The sequence below is a fragment of the Pinus tabuliformis genome, chromosome 8, assembly GCF_031772625.1.
Source record: "Pinus tabuliformis cultivar Carrire ecotype Pingquan chromosome 8, CPIR1, whole genome shotgun sequence".
NCBI lineage: Eukaryota > Viridiplantae > Streptophyta > Pinopsida > Pinales > Pinaceae > Pinus > Pinus tabuliformis.
In genome coordinates, this window is record NC_142294.1 from 1,382,804,492 (window position 1) to 1,382,822,560 (window position 18,069).

Below are 18,069 nucleotides of genomic sequence, written 5' to 3' on the forward strand. Positions count from 1 at the left end.
TCCCGAGCTCACTGTAATTTTGACAACGTAAAAGGCTAGGAAGGTCAGTATTGCAACAAAGATTTTGAAACTAAGATCTAATGTAGTTATACACGGGGCACTCTAAGAGGAAGTGATTTTCATCCTCGATGTTCGTATTCTCAAAGAGATGGCAAAACCTTTCCATCCATGGTGTTTTAGGAATTTCCCAATGACCTGTTTCACTATGGAGCTCATGAGAGTTCGTTCTAATGTTGTCTATATTAATTTTCTTATTTGAGCTAGTTAAAACAGAGAGATACTTTTGATCTTCTAGGGTGGGGTTGATGACCACCTTATAATAACTTAATTTTCTTTTAGTTGCTAAATCTTTCTCACACCACATTTTTTCTTTGAACTTAGAAGTAACAATATTTTTAATGTTATTAATGTTTTGCAATGCAACATTCTTGTTAATCTCCCAATGGTTTAACCAGGCGCTAGTGTCTTTATACCAACCTTGTTTGAGCCTTAGGTGGTTTTGGCTGGAATTTAAAGCTAGCTTAGGAAGTCTATGGTATCCTATGTTATTGAGTTTCTGCTTGTACAGCAGAAGCCTAGTCATACCTAGGCTCTCGATAGGGGAAAGATCCACTTCTATAAGGAGAATAGGATAAGGTGTGTTACTTTTAATTTGAGGTTGTGCGTTATAAAACGCTTCTAGATTTGCTCAATCTTTCTCTAGGATTCTCTAGAGATGCTACAACCCTAAACCTCACATCCATATAAGATAATCAGAGTGACTAAAGTTTCAAAGAGAAACTTCTTTCTATTCCACATTACGAGGTTTGTCGTTTTACAATTATTTTCAAGACCAAAATAAGCTTTCCATCCCCCATTAATCCTTTTCTCAATGCTATAGTTCCAGTTGAACTTGTGATGAATATCAATTCCTAGGTACTTGTAGGAAGACACTTCCTCCAAATTACTATGGTCATACATAAAATTAGCGTAAGTGTCCTTCTTGGATTTGATAACCATAACTTTTTTTTTGTCAGTGTTAACAATCATACCCATGGTAGAGCAGAAATCCTTAAGAAGTATAAGTTGCTTATCAAGATCAGAGGCGCACCTTGCGAGAAGAACAATATCGTTAGCGTAGAGAAGGAGGGTGATGACTATCCGAGCTAAGATCGTGCCAGCACATCCTACTTCCTCTAAGCAACCTTCTAACTTGTCGATGTAAATGCCAAATAGGGTAGGGGAGAGGGGGCAACCTTGTTTAACTCTGATATTACACTTAATATCTTTCAACCACCCCTCATTGCTCTTTACCTTATCAATTACATTCTCGTATAACCTTATAGTGGCAGCTCCCAACTCAAAAGGAACCTTTAGCTCTTCTAATCTGTTCCAACAGTTGTTCCTAGGAACCGTATCAAAATCCTTTCTAAAGTCCACAAAGCAACAAAAGAGATTAGATTTATCATTGTGGCATTCCTCCACAATGATCCTAAGTGTAACGAGGTGGTCTATTGTTGAGTACTGTTTTCTAAAACCCGCTTGGCCTTTAGCCCGCTTACCTTCACTTTCAAGCCATATGCTCAACTTACTTTCCAAAATAATACCATATAACTTTGCTAGGAGAGGGCTGATCATAATTGTCCGATAATTAGAGGGGTTATTTGTATCCGCACTTTTAAAAATAGGGATAATGAGGCTTTGAGGCCATGGTTTAGGCAACCCTTGCTTGACCGCTTGATTGAAAAGATTTTGAATGTGGGGGCTGAGGATAAGACCTCCAATTTTTAAGATTTCCGCCTGGTAACCTTCAATGTCTTTAGCTTTCTGATTAACCCTAAAATCAATGTCTTCAAATGAGAAAACTTCTTTCGTTGTGAGCAGGGTTTCAAAGTTGTCCATGACATTTGGATATTCATAAAGCTTTTTAAGATAGGAATTCCAGTCGTGTAAAGAAATTTTATTATTATCTTTAGTTTTCCTAGTTAGAATCTACCTCCAGACTTTTTTAAGAGCTACCTTAGAGAGGTGTAAGAGATTCTCTTGTCTTTTACGAATATAGTGCCTTTTTTCCTTTTAGTTAGGCCTTTGTATATTTTTACCTTGCCAATTTTAAGAGATTCATTAACAACTTCCTTAATTTCTCTCCTCACACTTTTACAATCTTTTTCATACCATGGGTTGGTTTTTCTATTTCTTTTATTACTTGAAACTTCAATTGAGAACTTGTTAATAGAATATGAGAGGGTTTTAGTTAAATTATGATAGAGATCTTATATGTTATCTATACTAGATAATGGAAGCAAATTAGTTTTCAATTCATTTAGAAAGAGATCTTTTTTATTTCTATCAAAGATTGACTTCTTTTGGCTATAAGGATTATCTTCTATGGGACCTCTATGCATGACAAAATTGAGAGTAATAAGTAAAGGCCTATGATCAGAGTCAGGCTCGTGGTCGTTTAAGATGTCAAAATTTGTTATTTCGTTGTATAGAGGGAGATCAGAGATAACATAGTCTACCACATTGCTACCAAGCCCATGGATGCAGGTCATTTGTCTAGAATTGGGCCACTTCTTTAGACCATTGCAAATTATGAGATCCTAAGCACTACATAGCTTGACTAGCTCCGACCCAAACAAATTCTCCCCGAGGTCTTCAGAGCTCCTTTTGTACCAGCTAGCCAAAGGAAGGTCTTTGTCTAACCAAAGAGGATTAGGGTTGGAATGATTGCTTAGAAGAATAGCTTGGTTGCTTGCAGTTCGAGCATTAAAGTCACCCATCAAAAGGATATTGCCTCATTCCTTAGGCTAGAAATATCATTCTCTAAACCATTATAAGGACTATTTTTATCTATACCCTTTTTCTTATAGAAGTTAGAATTGATGGGGGGGGGATAATAGATTGCTATGTAGGTCTTTTTATCATAAATGTCAGCAATTTTTATCCAACTATATTGGTTGTAAAGGTTGTTTTTATAAATCCTGCATGGGGAGAGATGTTCTTCTTAATGTAACAAGCTATACCCCCAATGCCTCTACGAGAGGATCGCTTATTCCAGGTAGACCATAATGTAAAGCCATCTATGTTAGGGACTTTAGATTCATCGTGCTCCCAAGTTTCAACGAGCAAAATAATATCAACATCATTTGAGATCCAACTTAGCTTGGGGCCTTTGTTCCATGGAAAGCCTCGATAGTTCCAAGAAGAAATTCGGAGCATGTTGAATTACTATTTATTATTATCTTTTTGGTTTCTATCTTGAATAATGGCTTTTCTATTTCTAATTATTGCCATTTTGCTTCCTTCCTAGCTTCCTTTACCTTTTGAACCTCCTTTCTCAATTCTGCTTGATCTTATACAATGAGATCTTCATTTATAAATATTCACGTTCCTTTTAGACATGACGTTTTACTAAGTATGTCATACTTATGGTCAGTAGAGCTCACCTTTATTCGGATCAGCCTTCCTTTATTCTCAGTTAGTTCCCCAACCTTGTTACTTCTGTGAGACACATTGTTTCAATTTGTAATCTGTTATGTAATTCTGTCTGGGCTATGGCTAAAGTATCTGCGTCTACCTCCTATTTCAAACTATAGATTATAAGGTTTAAGGCCCTTTTGTTACGGTCATGGTCTAATTCTATCAATTTTTCATTTCATCTTTAATTGGTTTGATATCTAATTTACCTGCCACACTATTTAGGGTGAGGCGGCTATTAACTTTTTCTTCTAGCTCTTTAATCATGTCCTTCAATTTAAGACTCTTTAAAGTATCAACATCTACTTGCTGGGATGTTTGGTTCATATCTTGGTTTTGTTTTTCTATAACCTGCAACCTAGCCTCCATCTTATTCTCCAATAGTTCTATTTATTTTCTATTTGTTTTTGGATCTTGTTTTCAAAAGATGTGAATTTATTTTCTGGTATGGCTGCTAACTCCCTTTGTAGCTTGACTTCTCTTTCTTCACTACGTTTCTCTAAAGACTCTATATACTCATAGAGGCTTTGTAGAGTAACTATGCTAGGTCTACCTTTGGTAATCTTTGGTAATTGTGGTGAATTATTCATACTTGAAAATATATGAGCAGATATGTAATAGAAAAATATAAGGAATGTCTGCACCTGATATCAGCAAGTCGGATTGCAGACGCATGTGACCCAAATTGTTTGTCTATTACCCCAGAGAGATCGTGAATTATTACCGTAGAGAGATCGTAAATACATCACCCTAGATTATTACTGCATAGAGATCGTAAATACATCACCCTAAATTATTACCGCAAAGAGTTGGTAAATACATCACCCTAAATTATTAGGGCAAAGAGATTGTAAATCACCATAAATTATTACGGCAGAGATCCTAAATACATCATCACTGCAGAGAGATCATAAATACATCACCCTAGATTATTACCACAGAGAGATCATAAATACATCACCCTAAATTATTTACCGCAAAAAGATCGGAAATACATCACCCTGAATTATTTATCACCCTATATTCATAAATTACAACCATTACTAAATATACAAAAAGATTCAAATATTTCTAGAACCCTAGGCTTTAGTTTTAATTGTTCATATTTAGATTAAACACTTTAATTTATGTTATATATATATATATATATAATTTATTAAAATATTATATTCTAATTGAAATAAAATTATGATTAGTTATTCTTTGATTATTTTAAACAGATCATAAATACATAACCCTAAATTATTAGGGCAAAGAGATCGTAAATACATCACCATAAATTATTACCACAGAGAGATTGTAAATACATCACCCTAAATTATTACCGCAGAGAGATCGTAAATACATCACCCTAAATTATTACCACAGAGAGATGGTAAATACATCACCCTAAATTATTTATGGCCCTATATTCATAAATAAATACCATTACTAATTATATAAAAAGATTCAAATATTTCTAGAACCCTAAACTTTAGTTTTAATTTTTCATATTTAGATTAAACACTTTAATATATATATATATATATATATATATATATATATATATATTTGAATAACCAATTTATAAATTTATATATATGAATATTAATTTAAATATATAATTTATTAAAATATTATATTCTAATTGAAATAAAACTATGAATAGTTATTCTTTGATTATTTTAGTCATAAATTTAAAATCATTACAAAGATAGTTGTTAAAGTTTTATATTTTTAGTAAAATAAATATTCAAAAAATTAATAAAAATTATCTAAATATTATTAAGCATTCCCCTGTCTCTCCCCCAGTCAAATATAGTTGTTAACTTCTACCTCCCCCGATCAAATATAGTTGTTAACTTCTAGTTGTTAGGTTGACCTGTCTCCCTATTTAACCTTCTTCCTAGCTAGATCTAGCTAGTTTGAAAGTGTAGACCAAAATCTTCAATATGATTTCTTCCCCAAAATTCTCTATACAAAATTCAATATAATAATTTATAAATTTGAATTTATTGTCTTTTTTATTTATTTTATATTTAAAAAAAAACATGAATAATTAATAATTAATTAATTTGTAAATATAATACATCAAAACACTTGCTTTACGATATATTTTATAATATTAAACATAAAAATTAATACTAATATCACACCGTGAAAAATCATAATTAATAGTTATATCATATATTTTTATTTGATATTTTTTTAATTAATCAATTTAATTTAATTTAATTTAAAAAATAAAAATAAAAATATATTTACTTTTAAAACCACCAATTTCAATCTTTAAATTATTTATTTAAAGTATTTTAAAATATTTTATGATATTACATCTATCATAGCCGGTCATAGTCATACCCAGTCGTAGTCATACCCTATATACAGTCAAAATCATGCCCCGGCAAGCGACTTTGTGCTGTGAATGAACAATTGGTTTATTATTGTGCTATTACAAGCATTACCGCGATTCATTACCTACCCACCCTTGACCTACGCGCGAACCGCCTACCAGCATTTTCGCCATTCCTTGGCGGCCACGCTCACTATTTCAAACTTCAATTATAAGCTACTCGATATAAGTGGGCAAGAACTCGTCCACCGATCGTAAAAGAACGACGATGAAGCTAATCGACATCTGTTGGAATCGGAACCCCGTATGCAAGTTTGAAGGGATCACCTGGAATTATTCGCAGAAATCATGTTCAAGTTTTCCTGATCACTTTCAGAGAAAATACTCCCACTCTCGCTGACATTTCTTCAGTTGGTGTTAATTACCGTGCGGGGAGGAGGTCTGGGATCGACGATATTTGCCATTTTTTATTGATATAAATGGTTAATAATTAAATTAAAATTTTAAATTGATATAAATGGTTAATAATTAAATTAAAATTTTAAATTTATCAAAAGTAAATTATAATCAATCTAAAACCGTTAATATAAAGCAGGCTTGTGCATGTATTGAAAAATGACACCAATCCATGAAATTAAATGAAATCAGATGTCCGCCAAAAAATTATACATCGTCATGAATTGAAAATGGTAACCATAATTTTGAATATAAAATAAAATATAACTTTATTTTCATATATAACGTCGGTCTTTACTGCTACTCAGAATACCCATCCCTTTGATATTAAAATAGTACATGTCAAATTGACTGAAGTAATTAATACACGGATAGAAGTCCAACAGTAAACTAGGATAATATAACGCAAAAAACCATTTGCAGATTTTCACCTCGACTCTATGATGCATGATGAAGGATCGGCAGCTGCAGAATAGATACCGGATGGTGTGCTAGAAGTTGCTGTACTGCCCACACTATTCTGATCTATGAAAGGGGGTCTTGTGGGGGAAGGAAGCTGTTCTTTCTCAGAGGTCAACATCGTCAGATCTATGAAAGGGGGGGCTGTGGGCGAAGGAAGATGTTCTTTGTCAGAGGTCAACATCGTCACCACACGAGACATTGAAGGCCTCAATGCTGGAGCTGCCTGAATGCACAGAAGACCAATTTTAATGATACTAATCCCTTCCTCCCAAGAATAACTACCCTCCAATGTGGGATCCATAACTTCCAAAGCTTTCTCTGCGTTATACAGTCTCCATGTCTGGTAAATGGCCAATATCAACCAGGCATACAACTTTAGTTAGCAACGAATCATAATTATTATAAGAAGATGTTCGAAAATATCTACTTCAAAGATGAGAAGTATAAAGGCTGTACCCGTTCGATGAGAAACTCTGTGTCTTGAGGTGAACTCTGATTCTTTCTTCCGCTGATAATCTCAAGTACCAGCACTCCAAAGCTGAATACATCCGCTTTCTCTGTTAGCTGTCCGCGGTAAACGTACTCAGGTGCCATGTAACCACTGCACAATAGTGTGTACAATGAAATCTCAATATCTTAATAACCTTCTGAAAGTTATATGAATCAGATTGAAGAGAGAATACTTACAAAGTTCCCGCAACTCTAGTGCTGACATGGGTTTTATCGTCTTCAAACAGTTTGGCTAGGCCAAAGTCTGTGATTTTGGGTTTGTGTTTATTATCCAGTAAAATATTACTGGCTTTAATATCTCTATGAATGATTCGAATTTCAGATTCTTCGTGAAGATAGGCCAGCCCTCGTGCAGTTCCAACCATGATTTCGAACCTCTGTTTCCAATCAAGGAAATGGCGTTTTTCTATATCTGCAAAACATACACCAAAATGATTAGCAGGGTACAAAACACACTCAAAATTAGAACAAATCAGGATCAGTGCAGCCAGTAAAGAGGGAGAAGGTACCGAATATAATATTGTCGAGGCTACCGTTCGGGAGGTATTCGTAAACTAGTAGCCTTTCTGAATTTATCACTGAACAACCAAGGATCTTCACTAGGTTCTTGTGCTGAATACGACTGATCAAATTTATTTCATTAAGAAATTCGATATCTCCTTGACTGGAGCCTATTTTCAACCGTTTCACTGCAACCTCTCTGCCATCTGGTAGATCCCCCTGTTGATCAAGAAGCATCATGCCCAGTCGACAATATTTCTATGTTTTAAACTTTAATCATTAACAATGGTATCTGCATTAAAATAAACTAAACTCTGGATGTAACAAGAAACGCTCACTTTAAAGACGGATCCAAAACCGCCTTCGCCAAGCTTTCTCTCTGCGTGAAAATTAGACGTGGCCCCTCTCAAAGTCTCGTACTTGAAAATAAGTTCTGGATTCGCTATAGTCGCAGACAAGCTAATTGCTCCTTCGCTTTCTGCGAAAACATTTCCGAAGCGTTTTATTATCTTGAGGAAAGGAAATAGGGAAACGGTCAATAATATCATTGAATCATCTACAATTCAAGACCTCTCATTTGAGAAATATGTTCCCAATTTTTCCCACGAGAGAAAATTTTCAGCTTGCAAAGGGTTATCGCTGCAATTAATACAATCGTAGCGGCTGCTACTCCCAGAATTACCCGAAGCACGTTGGATCTTTTTGCTTCTGCAAATTTGCACAAGAAATCTCAGATAATTCGCACAAGGAACCACAGAAATCACCAAAATGGATTTTTTACAAAATCCCCAAGATATTCCTGTTAGTGATAAACTATGTGAAAGAAGATAATTATAAACTATGTGATACTATGTTAAAGAAGAGACTATGTTAAACTATGTTGTATTTCTGATAATTATAAACTATGTGATACTATGCTAAAGAAGATACTTGATGCTGGAGGGCTTTCTGTCGGCGAGGGCAACGGTGATGGCGACGGCGAGATAATTGGAGGATTGAAAAATGGATAAAGCTCGGAACGCAAGTAGCAGTTCACAGATCCGAATTGTGATCCAACAGCTCCAGCTGTGCAGTTCTCATATATTTGGGACAACGCAAAATTCAGGCACTTCTGGCAGTCTTCTTTGGACAGAGCGTCCCAACACTGCGCCAAGCTGTAGATAAGAACTGTGGAATTATAGGGCGCAACGTCTTGCTCCGCAGCAAAAAGATTGGAACTGTTCGCAGCTTTATAGAGAACATTTTGGAGCATCCCCCTTATAGTAATTGTGAATTCTGGCTGACTGTTTTCCTCAGGATTGCACAGAAGAAAGTTTTCTGCGCTCTCATTAAAATTGTTGGAAAAACTATGATTGTTGTAACGTAATAAGCAGGCATCTAGTATCATGGACGCAGAAGTTTTGTTGCATCCTTCAAAAATACGATCTTCGTAACTAGTGCCGGATATAATCGCGGCTTTTGCAGATGCCACGCACTGTTTGCAATCGGAGGAGTTTAAATCTCCCCTGCATTGGGCAAACCCATAAACCGTACTGTGGCTGTTTTGCCCCTCATCAACACTAGATGTATTGAATCCACCGGTAGAAACGTTCCCCACCAGTGAATCCAGAACTTGGTTTAGATTACTCTGAAAAGCGCTACCGTTCGTATATTCGCTATTCTCACAAAACAACCTAACCGGATTACTGAACGGATCAGCAGCTGAGAGGGGCATAAGCAGACACACACTTCCGATAAGGAATAGGCTGCTAATTAACTCTTTCATCTTCATTGCCATTGTCCAGGCGTTCGCGCTACGTTATCCTCTATTCTAATTAGACGAATAGAGGCGGTACAGGAATCGAGGTAGTTCACCAACGGCTTTGGCAAGTTCAAGTTATTGCATTCATCTGCAGGTTGAAGTTATTCCGTGCGCAAGTGGCTTTCGTCGAAATGGCCGATTGTTGACTTACGCCAGTCATCACGACATTGTCGCAAGTGGCTGCTGTAGAATTGAGAACTCCGTCAAAATTAAGAGAATCTGTACTGCTGAGACCATTTCACACTACGCATTGAAACCATAAGCAGCTATGGAATTTGACGGGAAATTTGACGTCACATGCCGCCAAAAATTCCTGGCTTTCAACCTTATGTGATAAATGGATGAAAACCAATATTAGAATTGCAAAAACCGTAAAATTTAATACACCCAAAAAGAACTCCCATATAATATTTCATAATAAAATTATCAAAATTGATATTCAACTCGTAGAAACCGTCAAATTTGAAAAGTCTGATTTGAAATTCCTAAAACAGAAAAACTTTTAAAAAATTCCAGTCTAATATTTAGTAATATAATTATTAAAATAGATATTCAAATGGTAAGAACAGCGCGATTTGAAAAAGTCAGATTTAAAATTTTTACCTTAACTACGAGACTTTAATGTGTGAAATGGGTATCTATTTAATTTGTTAAATAGATCCGCCGAAGAAATTTTAGCCTGAGATGGGTATCTATTTAATTTTTGAGATAAACCCGCGGAAGATATTTTAGCCTGAGATGGGTATCTATTAGATGTGTGAAATAGATCTGCGGAAGATATCACGAAGTTTTTAATTTATAATTAGCTAGCAATTACACCGAAAGGGGGCACAGGAACGTCTAAAGAAATTGAGAATGTGGAAAATTGCATACTTTTAAAAGGGTCAGCCTAGTGGTTATATGTCCCTGTTGGAGGAATGGGTCCAAACTAGTAGTTATACGTCCCTGTTGGAGGAATGACTCGAGTTTGGACCCAAGGAAGTGTGGTCTCCTGTGGGATTAGCCCAAGCTTGCCTAAAGATTTCAAGAGTAATGGCTTCAACTGCACTCAGCATTGTGAATCGGTCATTGATTATTTCTCCCTAAGCGAGCCAACCTGGTTTGATAAAATCTCTAGGTCTTTCAAGATCCATCAAGCCCAATGGATCAAATCTTAAGTCACTAGGTAGGCTGTAATTACCCAAATATATTAAAATAATCAGAAGAAGAATCACCATTCCATATAACTCCTTGAGAATTTCATTGGTGTCCTTCTTCTATAACTTTTTAGTTTTTATGGATAACAAGTTGAAGAAGAGGACATTATACAAATTGTCTAACCTTAACCCTTACAGGGAGCATGGGATATGCAGCATAAATATACAAATTAGTTAAAAGTAAGGGTAAACAACAACAAAAGTTGTCAAATTTGGCATCCTTTTCAGATTACAAATTAGTTAAAAGCATGGTTAAACAACAACAAAATTTGTCGAATTTGGCATCCTTCTCAGATTACAAATTAGTTAAAAACATGGGTAAACAACAACAAAAGTTGTCAAATTTGGCATCTTTTTTCAGATAATATGCATTCAATACAGTATATTAGCAAACAATGATCCCACAACAGTTACAAAAACTACCCATACCCTGCCAAGTTGGTAACCAAAGACCCCAAAATCAACCCATCCTGAAATAAACAAGCAATGAAGACCTTAGTTGGTCACCAAAGACCCCAAAATCAACCCATCCTGAAATAAACAAGCAATGAAGACCTTACCTTCACTATATCAGTTAAGTGACTTTACGACATTCACTTTTCATGAGGTAGGAAACCCTACCTAAGGGAATTCATAGAAGGGGATGTAAAGAAAATCAACCCGTTCTCCCCTACACCAGTAAGCTTCAACCAATTTTCAGATAAACAACAATAGGCGGTCAAAATGGGCAGCCAAAACAGACCATCAGATACAGGGAAGAATGTATGTTGGGCACTGGATCATTTGGTATTCTCTTCCAATGGCAATGGCACGGAGACTGGCCACATAATTTCAACAACAATAGATGGTCAAAACTGGGCAACCAAAATAGACCATTAGAGACAGTACAGAACGTATTGTGGGCATTGGGTCATTTGGTATTCTCTTCAAGGCCACATGCTTATAAACTAGAGAGGTCATTGCCATAAAAATGGTGTTGGATGATAAGAGATACAAGAATAGAGAACTGCAAATGCTTGACCATCCTGATATTGTTCAACGAAAACATTGTTTCTTTTCAACTACTAACAAAGATGAATTATACCTCAACCTTGTATTGAAGTATGTACCTGAAACAGTGTATCAAGTTACAATATACTACAGGAGGATGAACCAATGTATGCCATTGACATATGTCATACTCTACACCTATCAAATAAATTTCGTTCTCTGGTTTACATCCATGGTGTTGTTGGCATTTGTCATCGTGATATAAAACCAAAAAATTTACTAGCTGACCCCATAGTCATCAGCTTAAGCTTTGTGACTTTGGCAGTGCCAAGAAGTTGGTGAAAGGGGAGCCCAATATATCATATATATGTTCACGTTATTACAGAGCTCCAGAACTTATTTTGGGAGCTACAGAGTATACTATGAAAATAGATATATGGTCATTGGATTGCGGCTTAGAATAATTTATCCTTGGATTGCCCCTGTTACGGAAACAGATATATGGTCATTGGATTGCGTCTTAGCAGAATTTCTCATTGGACTGCCATTGTTTCCTCGATAAAGTGGCATTGACCAGTTGGTGGAGATCATCAAGGTTCCGGGGACTCCAATTCGAGTGGAGATTAAGTGCATGAATTCAAATTATAAAAATTTTAAATTCCCTCAAATTAAAGCACATCCATGACAGAAGGTATTTCACAAACACACAGCTCCAGAAATGGTGGACGTTGTAGCAAGACTGCTCTAGTATTCTCCAAACCTTCATTGTACTGCTCTGGAGGCTTGTGCGCATCCTTTCTTTGATGAGCTACGTGATCCCAATACAAATTTACCAAATGCTCATCCTCTACCACTTCTCTTTGACTTTACACCCCAAGAGCTACACGGAGCCTCACCAGAATTATTTCAACAACTTGTGCCTGAGAAATCTGCCAAAACAACTTTAAGCAATGAGTTTTATATATGTCATATATATGTTTGCGTTATTACAGAGCTCCATAACTTATTTTGGGAGCTACAGAGCATACTACAACAAAAGATATATGGTTATTAGATTTTGTCTTAGAAGAATTGCTCCTTGGACTGCCCCTGTTATGACAATAGATATATGATCATTGGATTGCGTCTTAGCAAAATTTCTCCTTGGACTGCCCCAGTTTCGGAGAAAGTGGCGTTGACCAATTGGTGGAGATCATCAAGGTTCAGGGGACTCCAACTCGAGGGGAGATTAAGTTCATGAACCCAAATTATACAGAGTTTAAATTCCCTCAAATTAAAGCACATCCATGACAGAAGGTATTTCACAAACGCACACCTCCTGAAACGGTGGATGTTGTATCATGACTGCTCAAGTATTCTCCAAACCTGTGTTGTACTACTCTAAAGGCTTGTGCACATCCTTTCTTTGATGAGATGCGTGATCCCAATACACAATTACCTTATTCTCATCCTCTATCACTTCTCTTTCACTTTACACCCCAAGAGTTGTAGGGAGCCTCACTAGAATTATTTCAATGGCTTGTCCCTGAGAAATCTACCAAAACCACTTTTAAGCAATGAGTTTCCTACTCTATAAGCATAGAGACCACCACCACACCACACCAAATAAAACATAACACAGGGCGAGGAAAACCTTGTACTTCTGAAAAGATCGTTCTCGAGACTAACTATGGGCATAAAGTCATAAACCATCACTCTTTCCTCACCCCCACAGCAATAACCAACACACATTTCATATCCTTTCAATATTTGTTTTATCCAGTTAAACAGGGTTGAGATTTTGGATCTAAGACATCTGTGGTTTAGATTGCTCATGTGGAAAAAGCTACATTGGTGAAACTGGTCGCTCCGTGCAGATTAGACTTAAGGAACATGGAGCTGATATTAAGAATGAAAGGTCTCGTACCTCGGCCTTGGCAGAACACTCCTCAAAAACAAAACACCATGTCTGTTTGGAGAGCGCCTCAATTGTCGCAAGGGAAGAACAACATCATAGACGAAAGATTAGAGAAGCTCTTGAAATTATGGAGCATCCGGATAATCTCAATAGAGAAAATGGTATGGACATTAGTGGAAGTTGGCTTCCCCTAATAAGAGAAATTAAGGTCAACAATTCATCTTAGGCTTAGCATTTAGTGGTAGTTTTCCCTCTCCCTTTCTCTTTTTTAGTAGTTCGTAGCATTGCTTTAATAATTTAATTAAGATAATAATAATAATAATAATAACTAGTACTTAATTACAATATTTCATTAATAATTATGATATATCTATTACCTTATCATTAACTATTATTATAAAGCATTATTATGATGTATTAATCATAAACTATTAATTAGTATTCTATTCATAAAAATAAAAATATATTAATTAATTAAACTATTTATTAATGATTAAAAATTAAACACTTGACAGGAATTATCAATAATTATTATTAATTATTAATTAATTAATTATTAATTATTAATTATTATGATTACTATTTTAATTATCAATATTAATTATTAGGTATTGACATGAATTATCACCTATTAATTATTAATTTTGATATTATTAGTAATTAGTTATTAATTATCAACTATTAATTATTAATATTGATTTCTAATATTATTAATATTAATTAATTCTATCATAATAATTATTAATTTAAGTTATTTTAATATACAATTCACTAATATTAGTATTCATCACATACCAATATATATTATTAATTAATATATAGATTTTACATACTTTTTATAATTAATAATATTATATTATACTAACATATATTAAATTCAAATACTTTTATGTATTATTAATTTAATAATCACTAAATATTTAGAATAAAGATTATTATATTATATTATATTACATTACATTAAAAATAAAAATAAGTTAAGATTATTATATTATATTATATTATATTACATTATATTAAAAATAAAAATAAAAATAAGTTATTAAATTTAATTAGAATAATAATTAACATAATAGTAATAAAATAATAATAACAATTTACATCAAATTAAAATCAATTAATTTACTCATCAATAATTAATCAAAAATTAATAATATTATTGAAACAAGGCCGACATTCATCTCAACCCAAAACCTAATCTCCTCATTACTATTTAATCCCTCAATTGATCTCTTCTTCTATCAAGCATTCATGAAGTCCTGATGATGGATCCCAGTTGGGATTTGAAACATTGACGAAAAATGTTTTTTACTGTGGATTCTCCGGTAACTAAGTAGGAATGAGACTCCCTTAATCTCTGCCTAGGTCTACAAGAGGGCCTGCACTCTCTGTAGGATGTAGAGATAAAACGATGGATTTTTCCAGTTCACTCTCCCCCAACCCTTACCCTTTATTTTGATCAAAGCATTTTGATTGTTAAAAACCTTTGACTTTTTCTCTCCTCTCTCAGGTGTTCAAATTGAAAGTGAAGTAAATTGTGGAAATGCACTACTGGTTAGAACATTAGTGTTGTGCATTCCTAACCAATGATGGTGGTTGGAATTGTGTCATGGTACACTTAATCTCAAAGAAACTGTGCCACAAGCTACCCATTTTCATGACCTCCTGGGAGCCAACCAACAAATTTACATTCTATTTCACAAGAGACTTGCAACAAGAATCTATGATCAAGTGGCTTGTTAATCAAGAATTATCTACAATATCCCAATATTAAAACATATTGGAGCATTTTATCTCCCTATCGAAGATTCTTTGGTTTGTAACTTCATCTTATAGTTGATATCATGTCATCATTTCAAAAAAATTTCCAACCAAAATAACTTTTCAGAGAATTCTATTGAACATACCCAAGATGAAGAATGTTGAAGATAATGGAGAATATCTTAGAATAGGTTGAGTTGGTTCATGTAATCTCAGGATAGGAATTAGTTTCTATTTCTTAGGATGTTGTTCTAACTTCCCTGAAACCATGTTTTCTATTTAATGTGTAATGTGCATGAACAAGGTAGAGCGTTCTGTAGAGCCGGACTCTCCTTGTTCAGACTCTCTTTCATAGAGCTGACCAGTGGGTTTTTTCATTTAATACAAACATTGCCATTTTTTTATCATGGTATCAGAGTGTCAGGGCCGAGGAACCTGTACGTTCGCTGGTGGGTGTCACTGAACAGGAATCATCGCTGTTTTGAGGAGTTTCACTGCGACAAAATCGAAATGGTCCTAGGTTGTGAGGAGTATCACTGTGATGAGTCCACTGTAGCTCCTTCACACATATTTTTATTTTAGTCATCGTAGGTATTCTGTGTACAGCTGCAACGACGTCGTAAATAAGTCATGTACATCTGCGATGATCGCGTAAATCATAAAAGCTACATGGGGAAGCCAAGAACAAGGTTGTAGCTGTCAACAGAAGGTTGTCTGGAGGTTGTGAAGGAATCCACAGTGATCAACGGGTGTGCTGCGAGATCAAACAACATTGAAGATCAGTGATCTGTCTCTCTCACAAATCTGGGGTAAATCTAACATCTTCTTTTACCTGTCAAATTTGTTTTTTGAAATCGCCAAGATGAATAACAATATGTTTGAAGCACGCTTGAATGAGCATAACAAGCTCAATGGTTCCAATTATGCAAATTGGAAATTCAAGATGTAGAATCCGCTAGACGTGAAAAGTTCTTGGATGATTGCGAGTGGGGATGAGCCGAAGCCTGCGGCTGGATCAACATCAATCCCAAATTGGGAGAAGTGAGAAGGTAAAGCAAGGACATTTTTGAAGATGTCAGTGAAGGACTACATCATATCACACATCAGAGAATGTAAGACAGCTAACGAGATCTGGGGAATTCTGAAGAATTTGTATGATATGAAGAATTCAAATCCTCTTCTGTTCCTCAAGAGTAAGATCCTATCCCTGAAGATGGAGGAGAATGAAACAATTGCTTCATTCGTAGCAAGGATCAAGGATCTGAAGAACCAACTGTCAAACATTGGCAATGCGGTTTCAGATATAGATCTTGTAACCATTACAATGAATGGTGTCACTGATGATTACCAAATGTTCATCACTAGGATAAATTCCAGAGAGAAGATCCTGAAATTTGAAGAGCCAACAGGAATATTGATGCAGGAAGAAGAAAGAAGATCGACTCTGAAGCCCTAGAGTGTCAATCTTGCATTAATGGCGAAGAAGAACTTCTTCAAAGGGAAACGAAGTCCACAACAGCAAAACGGAGCAAACTCACACAAAAGACCGAATTAGACCCAAGGTATGCATCTGAATAGAAACTAATCTGAAACTAAATGTTTTTATTGCAGAAAACTGGGTCATATTACCAGGGAGTGCAGGAAGAAGAAATATCATGATGAACAACAGAAGCAGAAAAAACATGCAGGTCATCTCGCGAATGAAAATCATGTGCAAAATTTCAGATTGTTCATGGTAGATTGTGATGAGAATGTTGATGCAGACATCTGGTATGTAGATTCAAGAGCGTCAACACACATGACAAGGAACAAGCATTGGTTCGAAGATTTTAAAGAAATCAACAAAGGAGCATAGATTTACCTAGGTGATGATAGAAGTCATCAAATCAAAGGGTGTGGGAAAGTTTCTAGCAATCTACCTAATGGTAATATCAAACAAATTCATAATGTTATGTATGTGCCTGGTGTAACAAAGAACTTGATTTCTGTATCCATGATTACAGATCAAGATCTGAAAGTTGAATTCTTTAAATCTAAATATTATATTAAAAATCTGCTAGATGGCATGAAGACAATTGCTATAGGAATCCGAACAGGAGGACTATACAATTTGGATGTAAGACCTACACCAATTCGAGCATTGATAGTAGCGAGCCTGACTACGGAAGAGCTATGGCATCAGAGATTTGGCCACATCAACTACAATGATTTGTTGTTACTACAAAAGAAGGAAATGGTAAGAGATCTTCCTATGTTAAAGCAAGTACATAATGATTGTGATGCTTGTACATTAGGAAAAATGCATAGAGAAGAATTCCTATTTGAGTAGAAAAGAAACAGAGGGATATACTTGAATTAGTGTACATAGACCTTTGTGGAACCATGCAGAGAAAATCATTAGGAGGTGCACTGTATTTTCTATTGTTTGTTGATGATTGTATGAAGTTTTCTTGGGTATGTTTCTTAAGTAAGAAGAGTCATACATTCGAATACTTTAATTAGTTTAAAAATATGATTGAAAGATAAACAGGGAAACAGATAAAAATTCTTCATTCTGATCAAGGGGGAGAATACATGAAAGATGAGCTTATCATGTATTATAAAGATGAGCTTATCTTGAGTCTAAAACTCTTTATCAATCATTATATGGATTTAAGCATGTAGTAAAACACTTAAGAATATTTGGATCTAAATCATTTGCCCA

At 35.1% G+C, this 18,069-nt stretch overlaps 1 protein-coding gene and 2 pseudogenes across 1 annotated transcript; 2 read left to right on the top strand and 1 right to left on the bottom strand.

The window, feature by feature from the left end:
* Positions 1–6,539: 6,539 nt before the first annotated feature.
* LOC149240703 (cysteine-rich receptor-like protein kinase 2) lies at positions 6,540–9,570 on the bottom strand. The gene is made up of 7 exons (XM_089373777.1): positions 8,651–9,570; positions 8,291–8,428; positions 8,059–8,198; positions 7,729–7,939; positions 7,397–7,631; positions 7,166–7,310; positions 6,540–7,049 (listed from the first exon to the last, which is right to left on the bottom strand). Exons 1-7 carry the CDS (start codon positions 9,495–9,497, stop codon positions 6,675–6,677), a joined length of 2,091 nt encoding a protein of 696 aa, XP_089229903.1. The 5' UTR covers positions 9,498–9,570; the 3' UTR covers positions 6,540–6,674.
* A 2,306-nt stretch (positions 9,571–11,876) lies between these two features.
* On the top strand, positions 11,877–12,641 carry LOC149240704 (shaggy-related protein kinase epsilon pseudogene; annotated as a pseudogene).
* Positions 12,642–12,670: 29 nt separating this feature from the next.
* On the top strand, positions 12,671–13,198 carry LOC149240705 (shaggy-related protein kinase epsilon-like; annotated as a pseudogene).
* The last annotated feature ends 4,871 nt before the right edge of the window (positions 13,199–18,069 follow it).

Bases quoted from the DNA above. Each gene is read 5' to 3' on its own strand.
- LOC149240703 (XM_089373777.1), bottom strand. From the start codon at position 9,497: ATGGCAATGAAGATGAAAGAGTTAATTAGCAGCCTATTCCTTATCGGA. The intron at 8,429-8,650 runs GTATCTTCTTTA...GCAAATTTGCAG, and splicing joins AGAAAGCCCTCCAGCATCAA to AAGCAAAAAGATCCAACGTG. The intron at 7,632-7,728 runs GTACCTTCTCCC...TATGTTTTGCAG, and splicing joins CCTCGACAATATTATATTCG to ATATAGAAAAACGCCATTTC.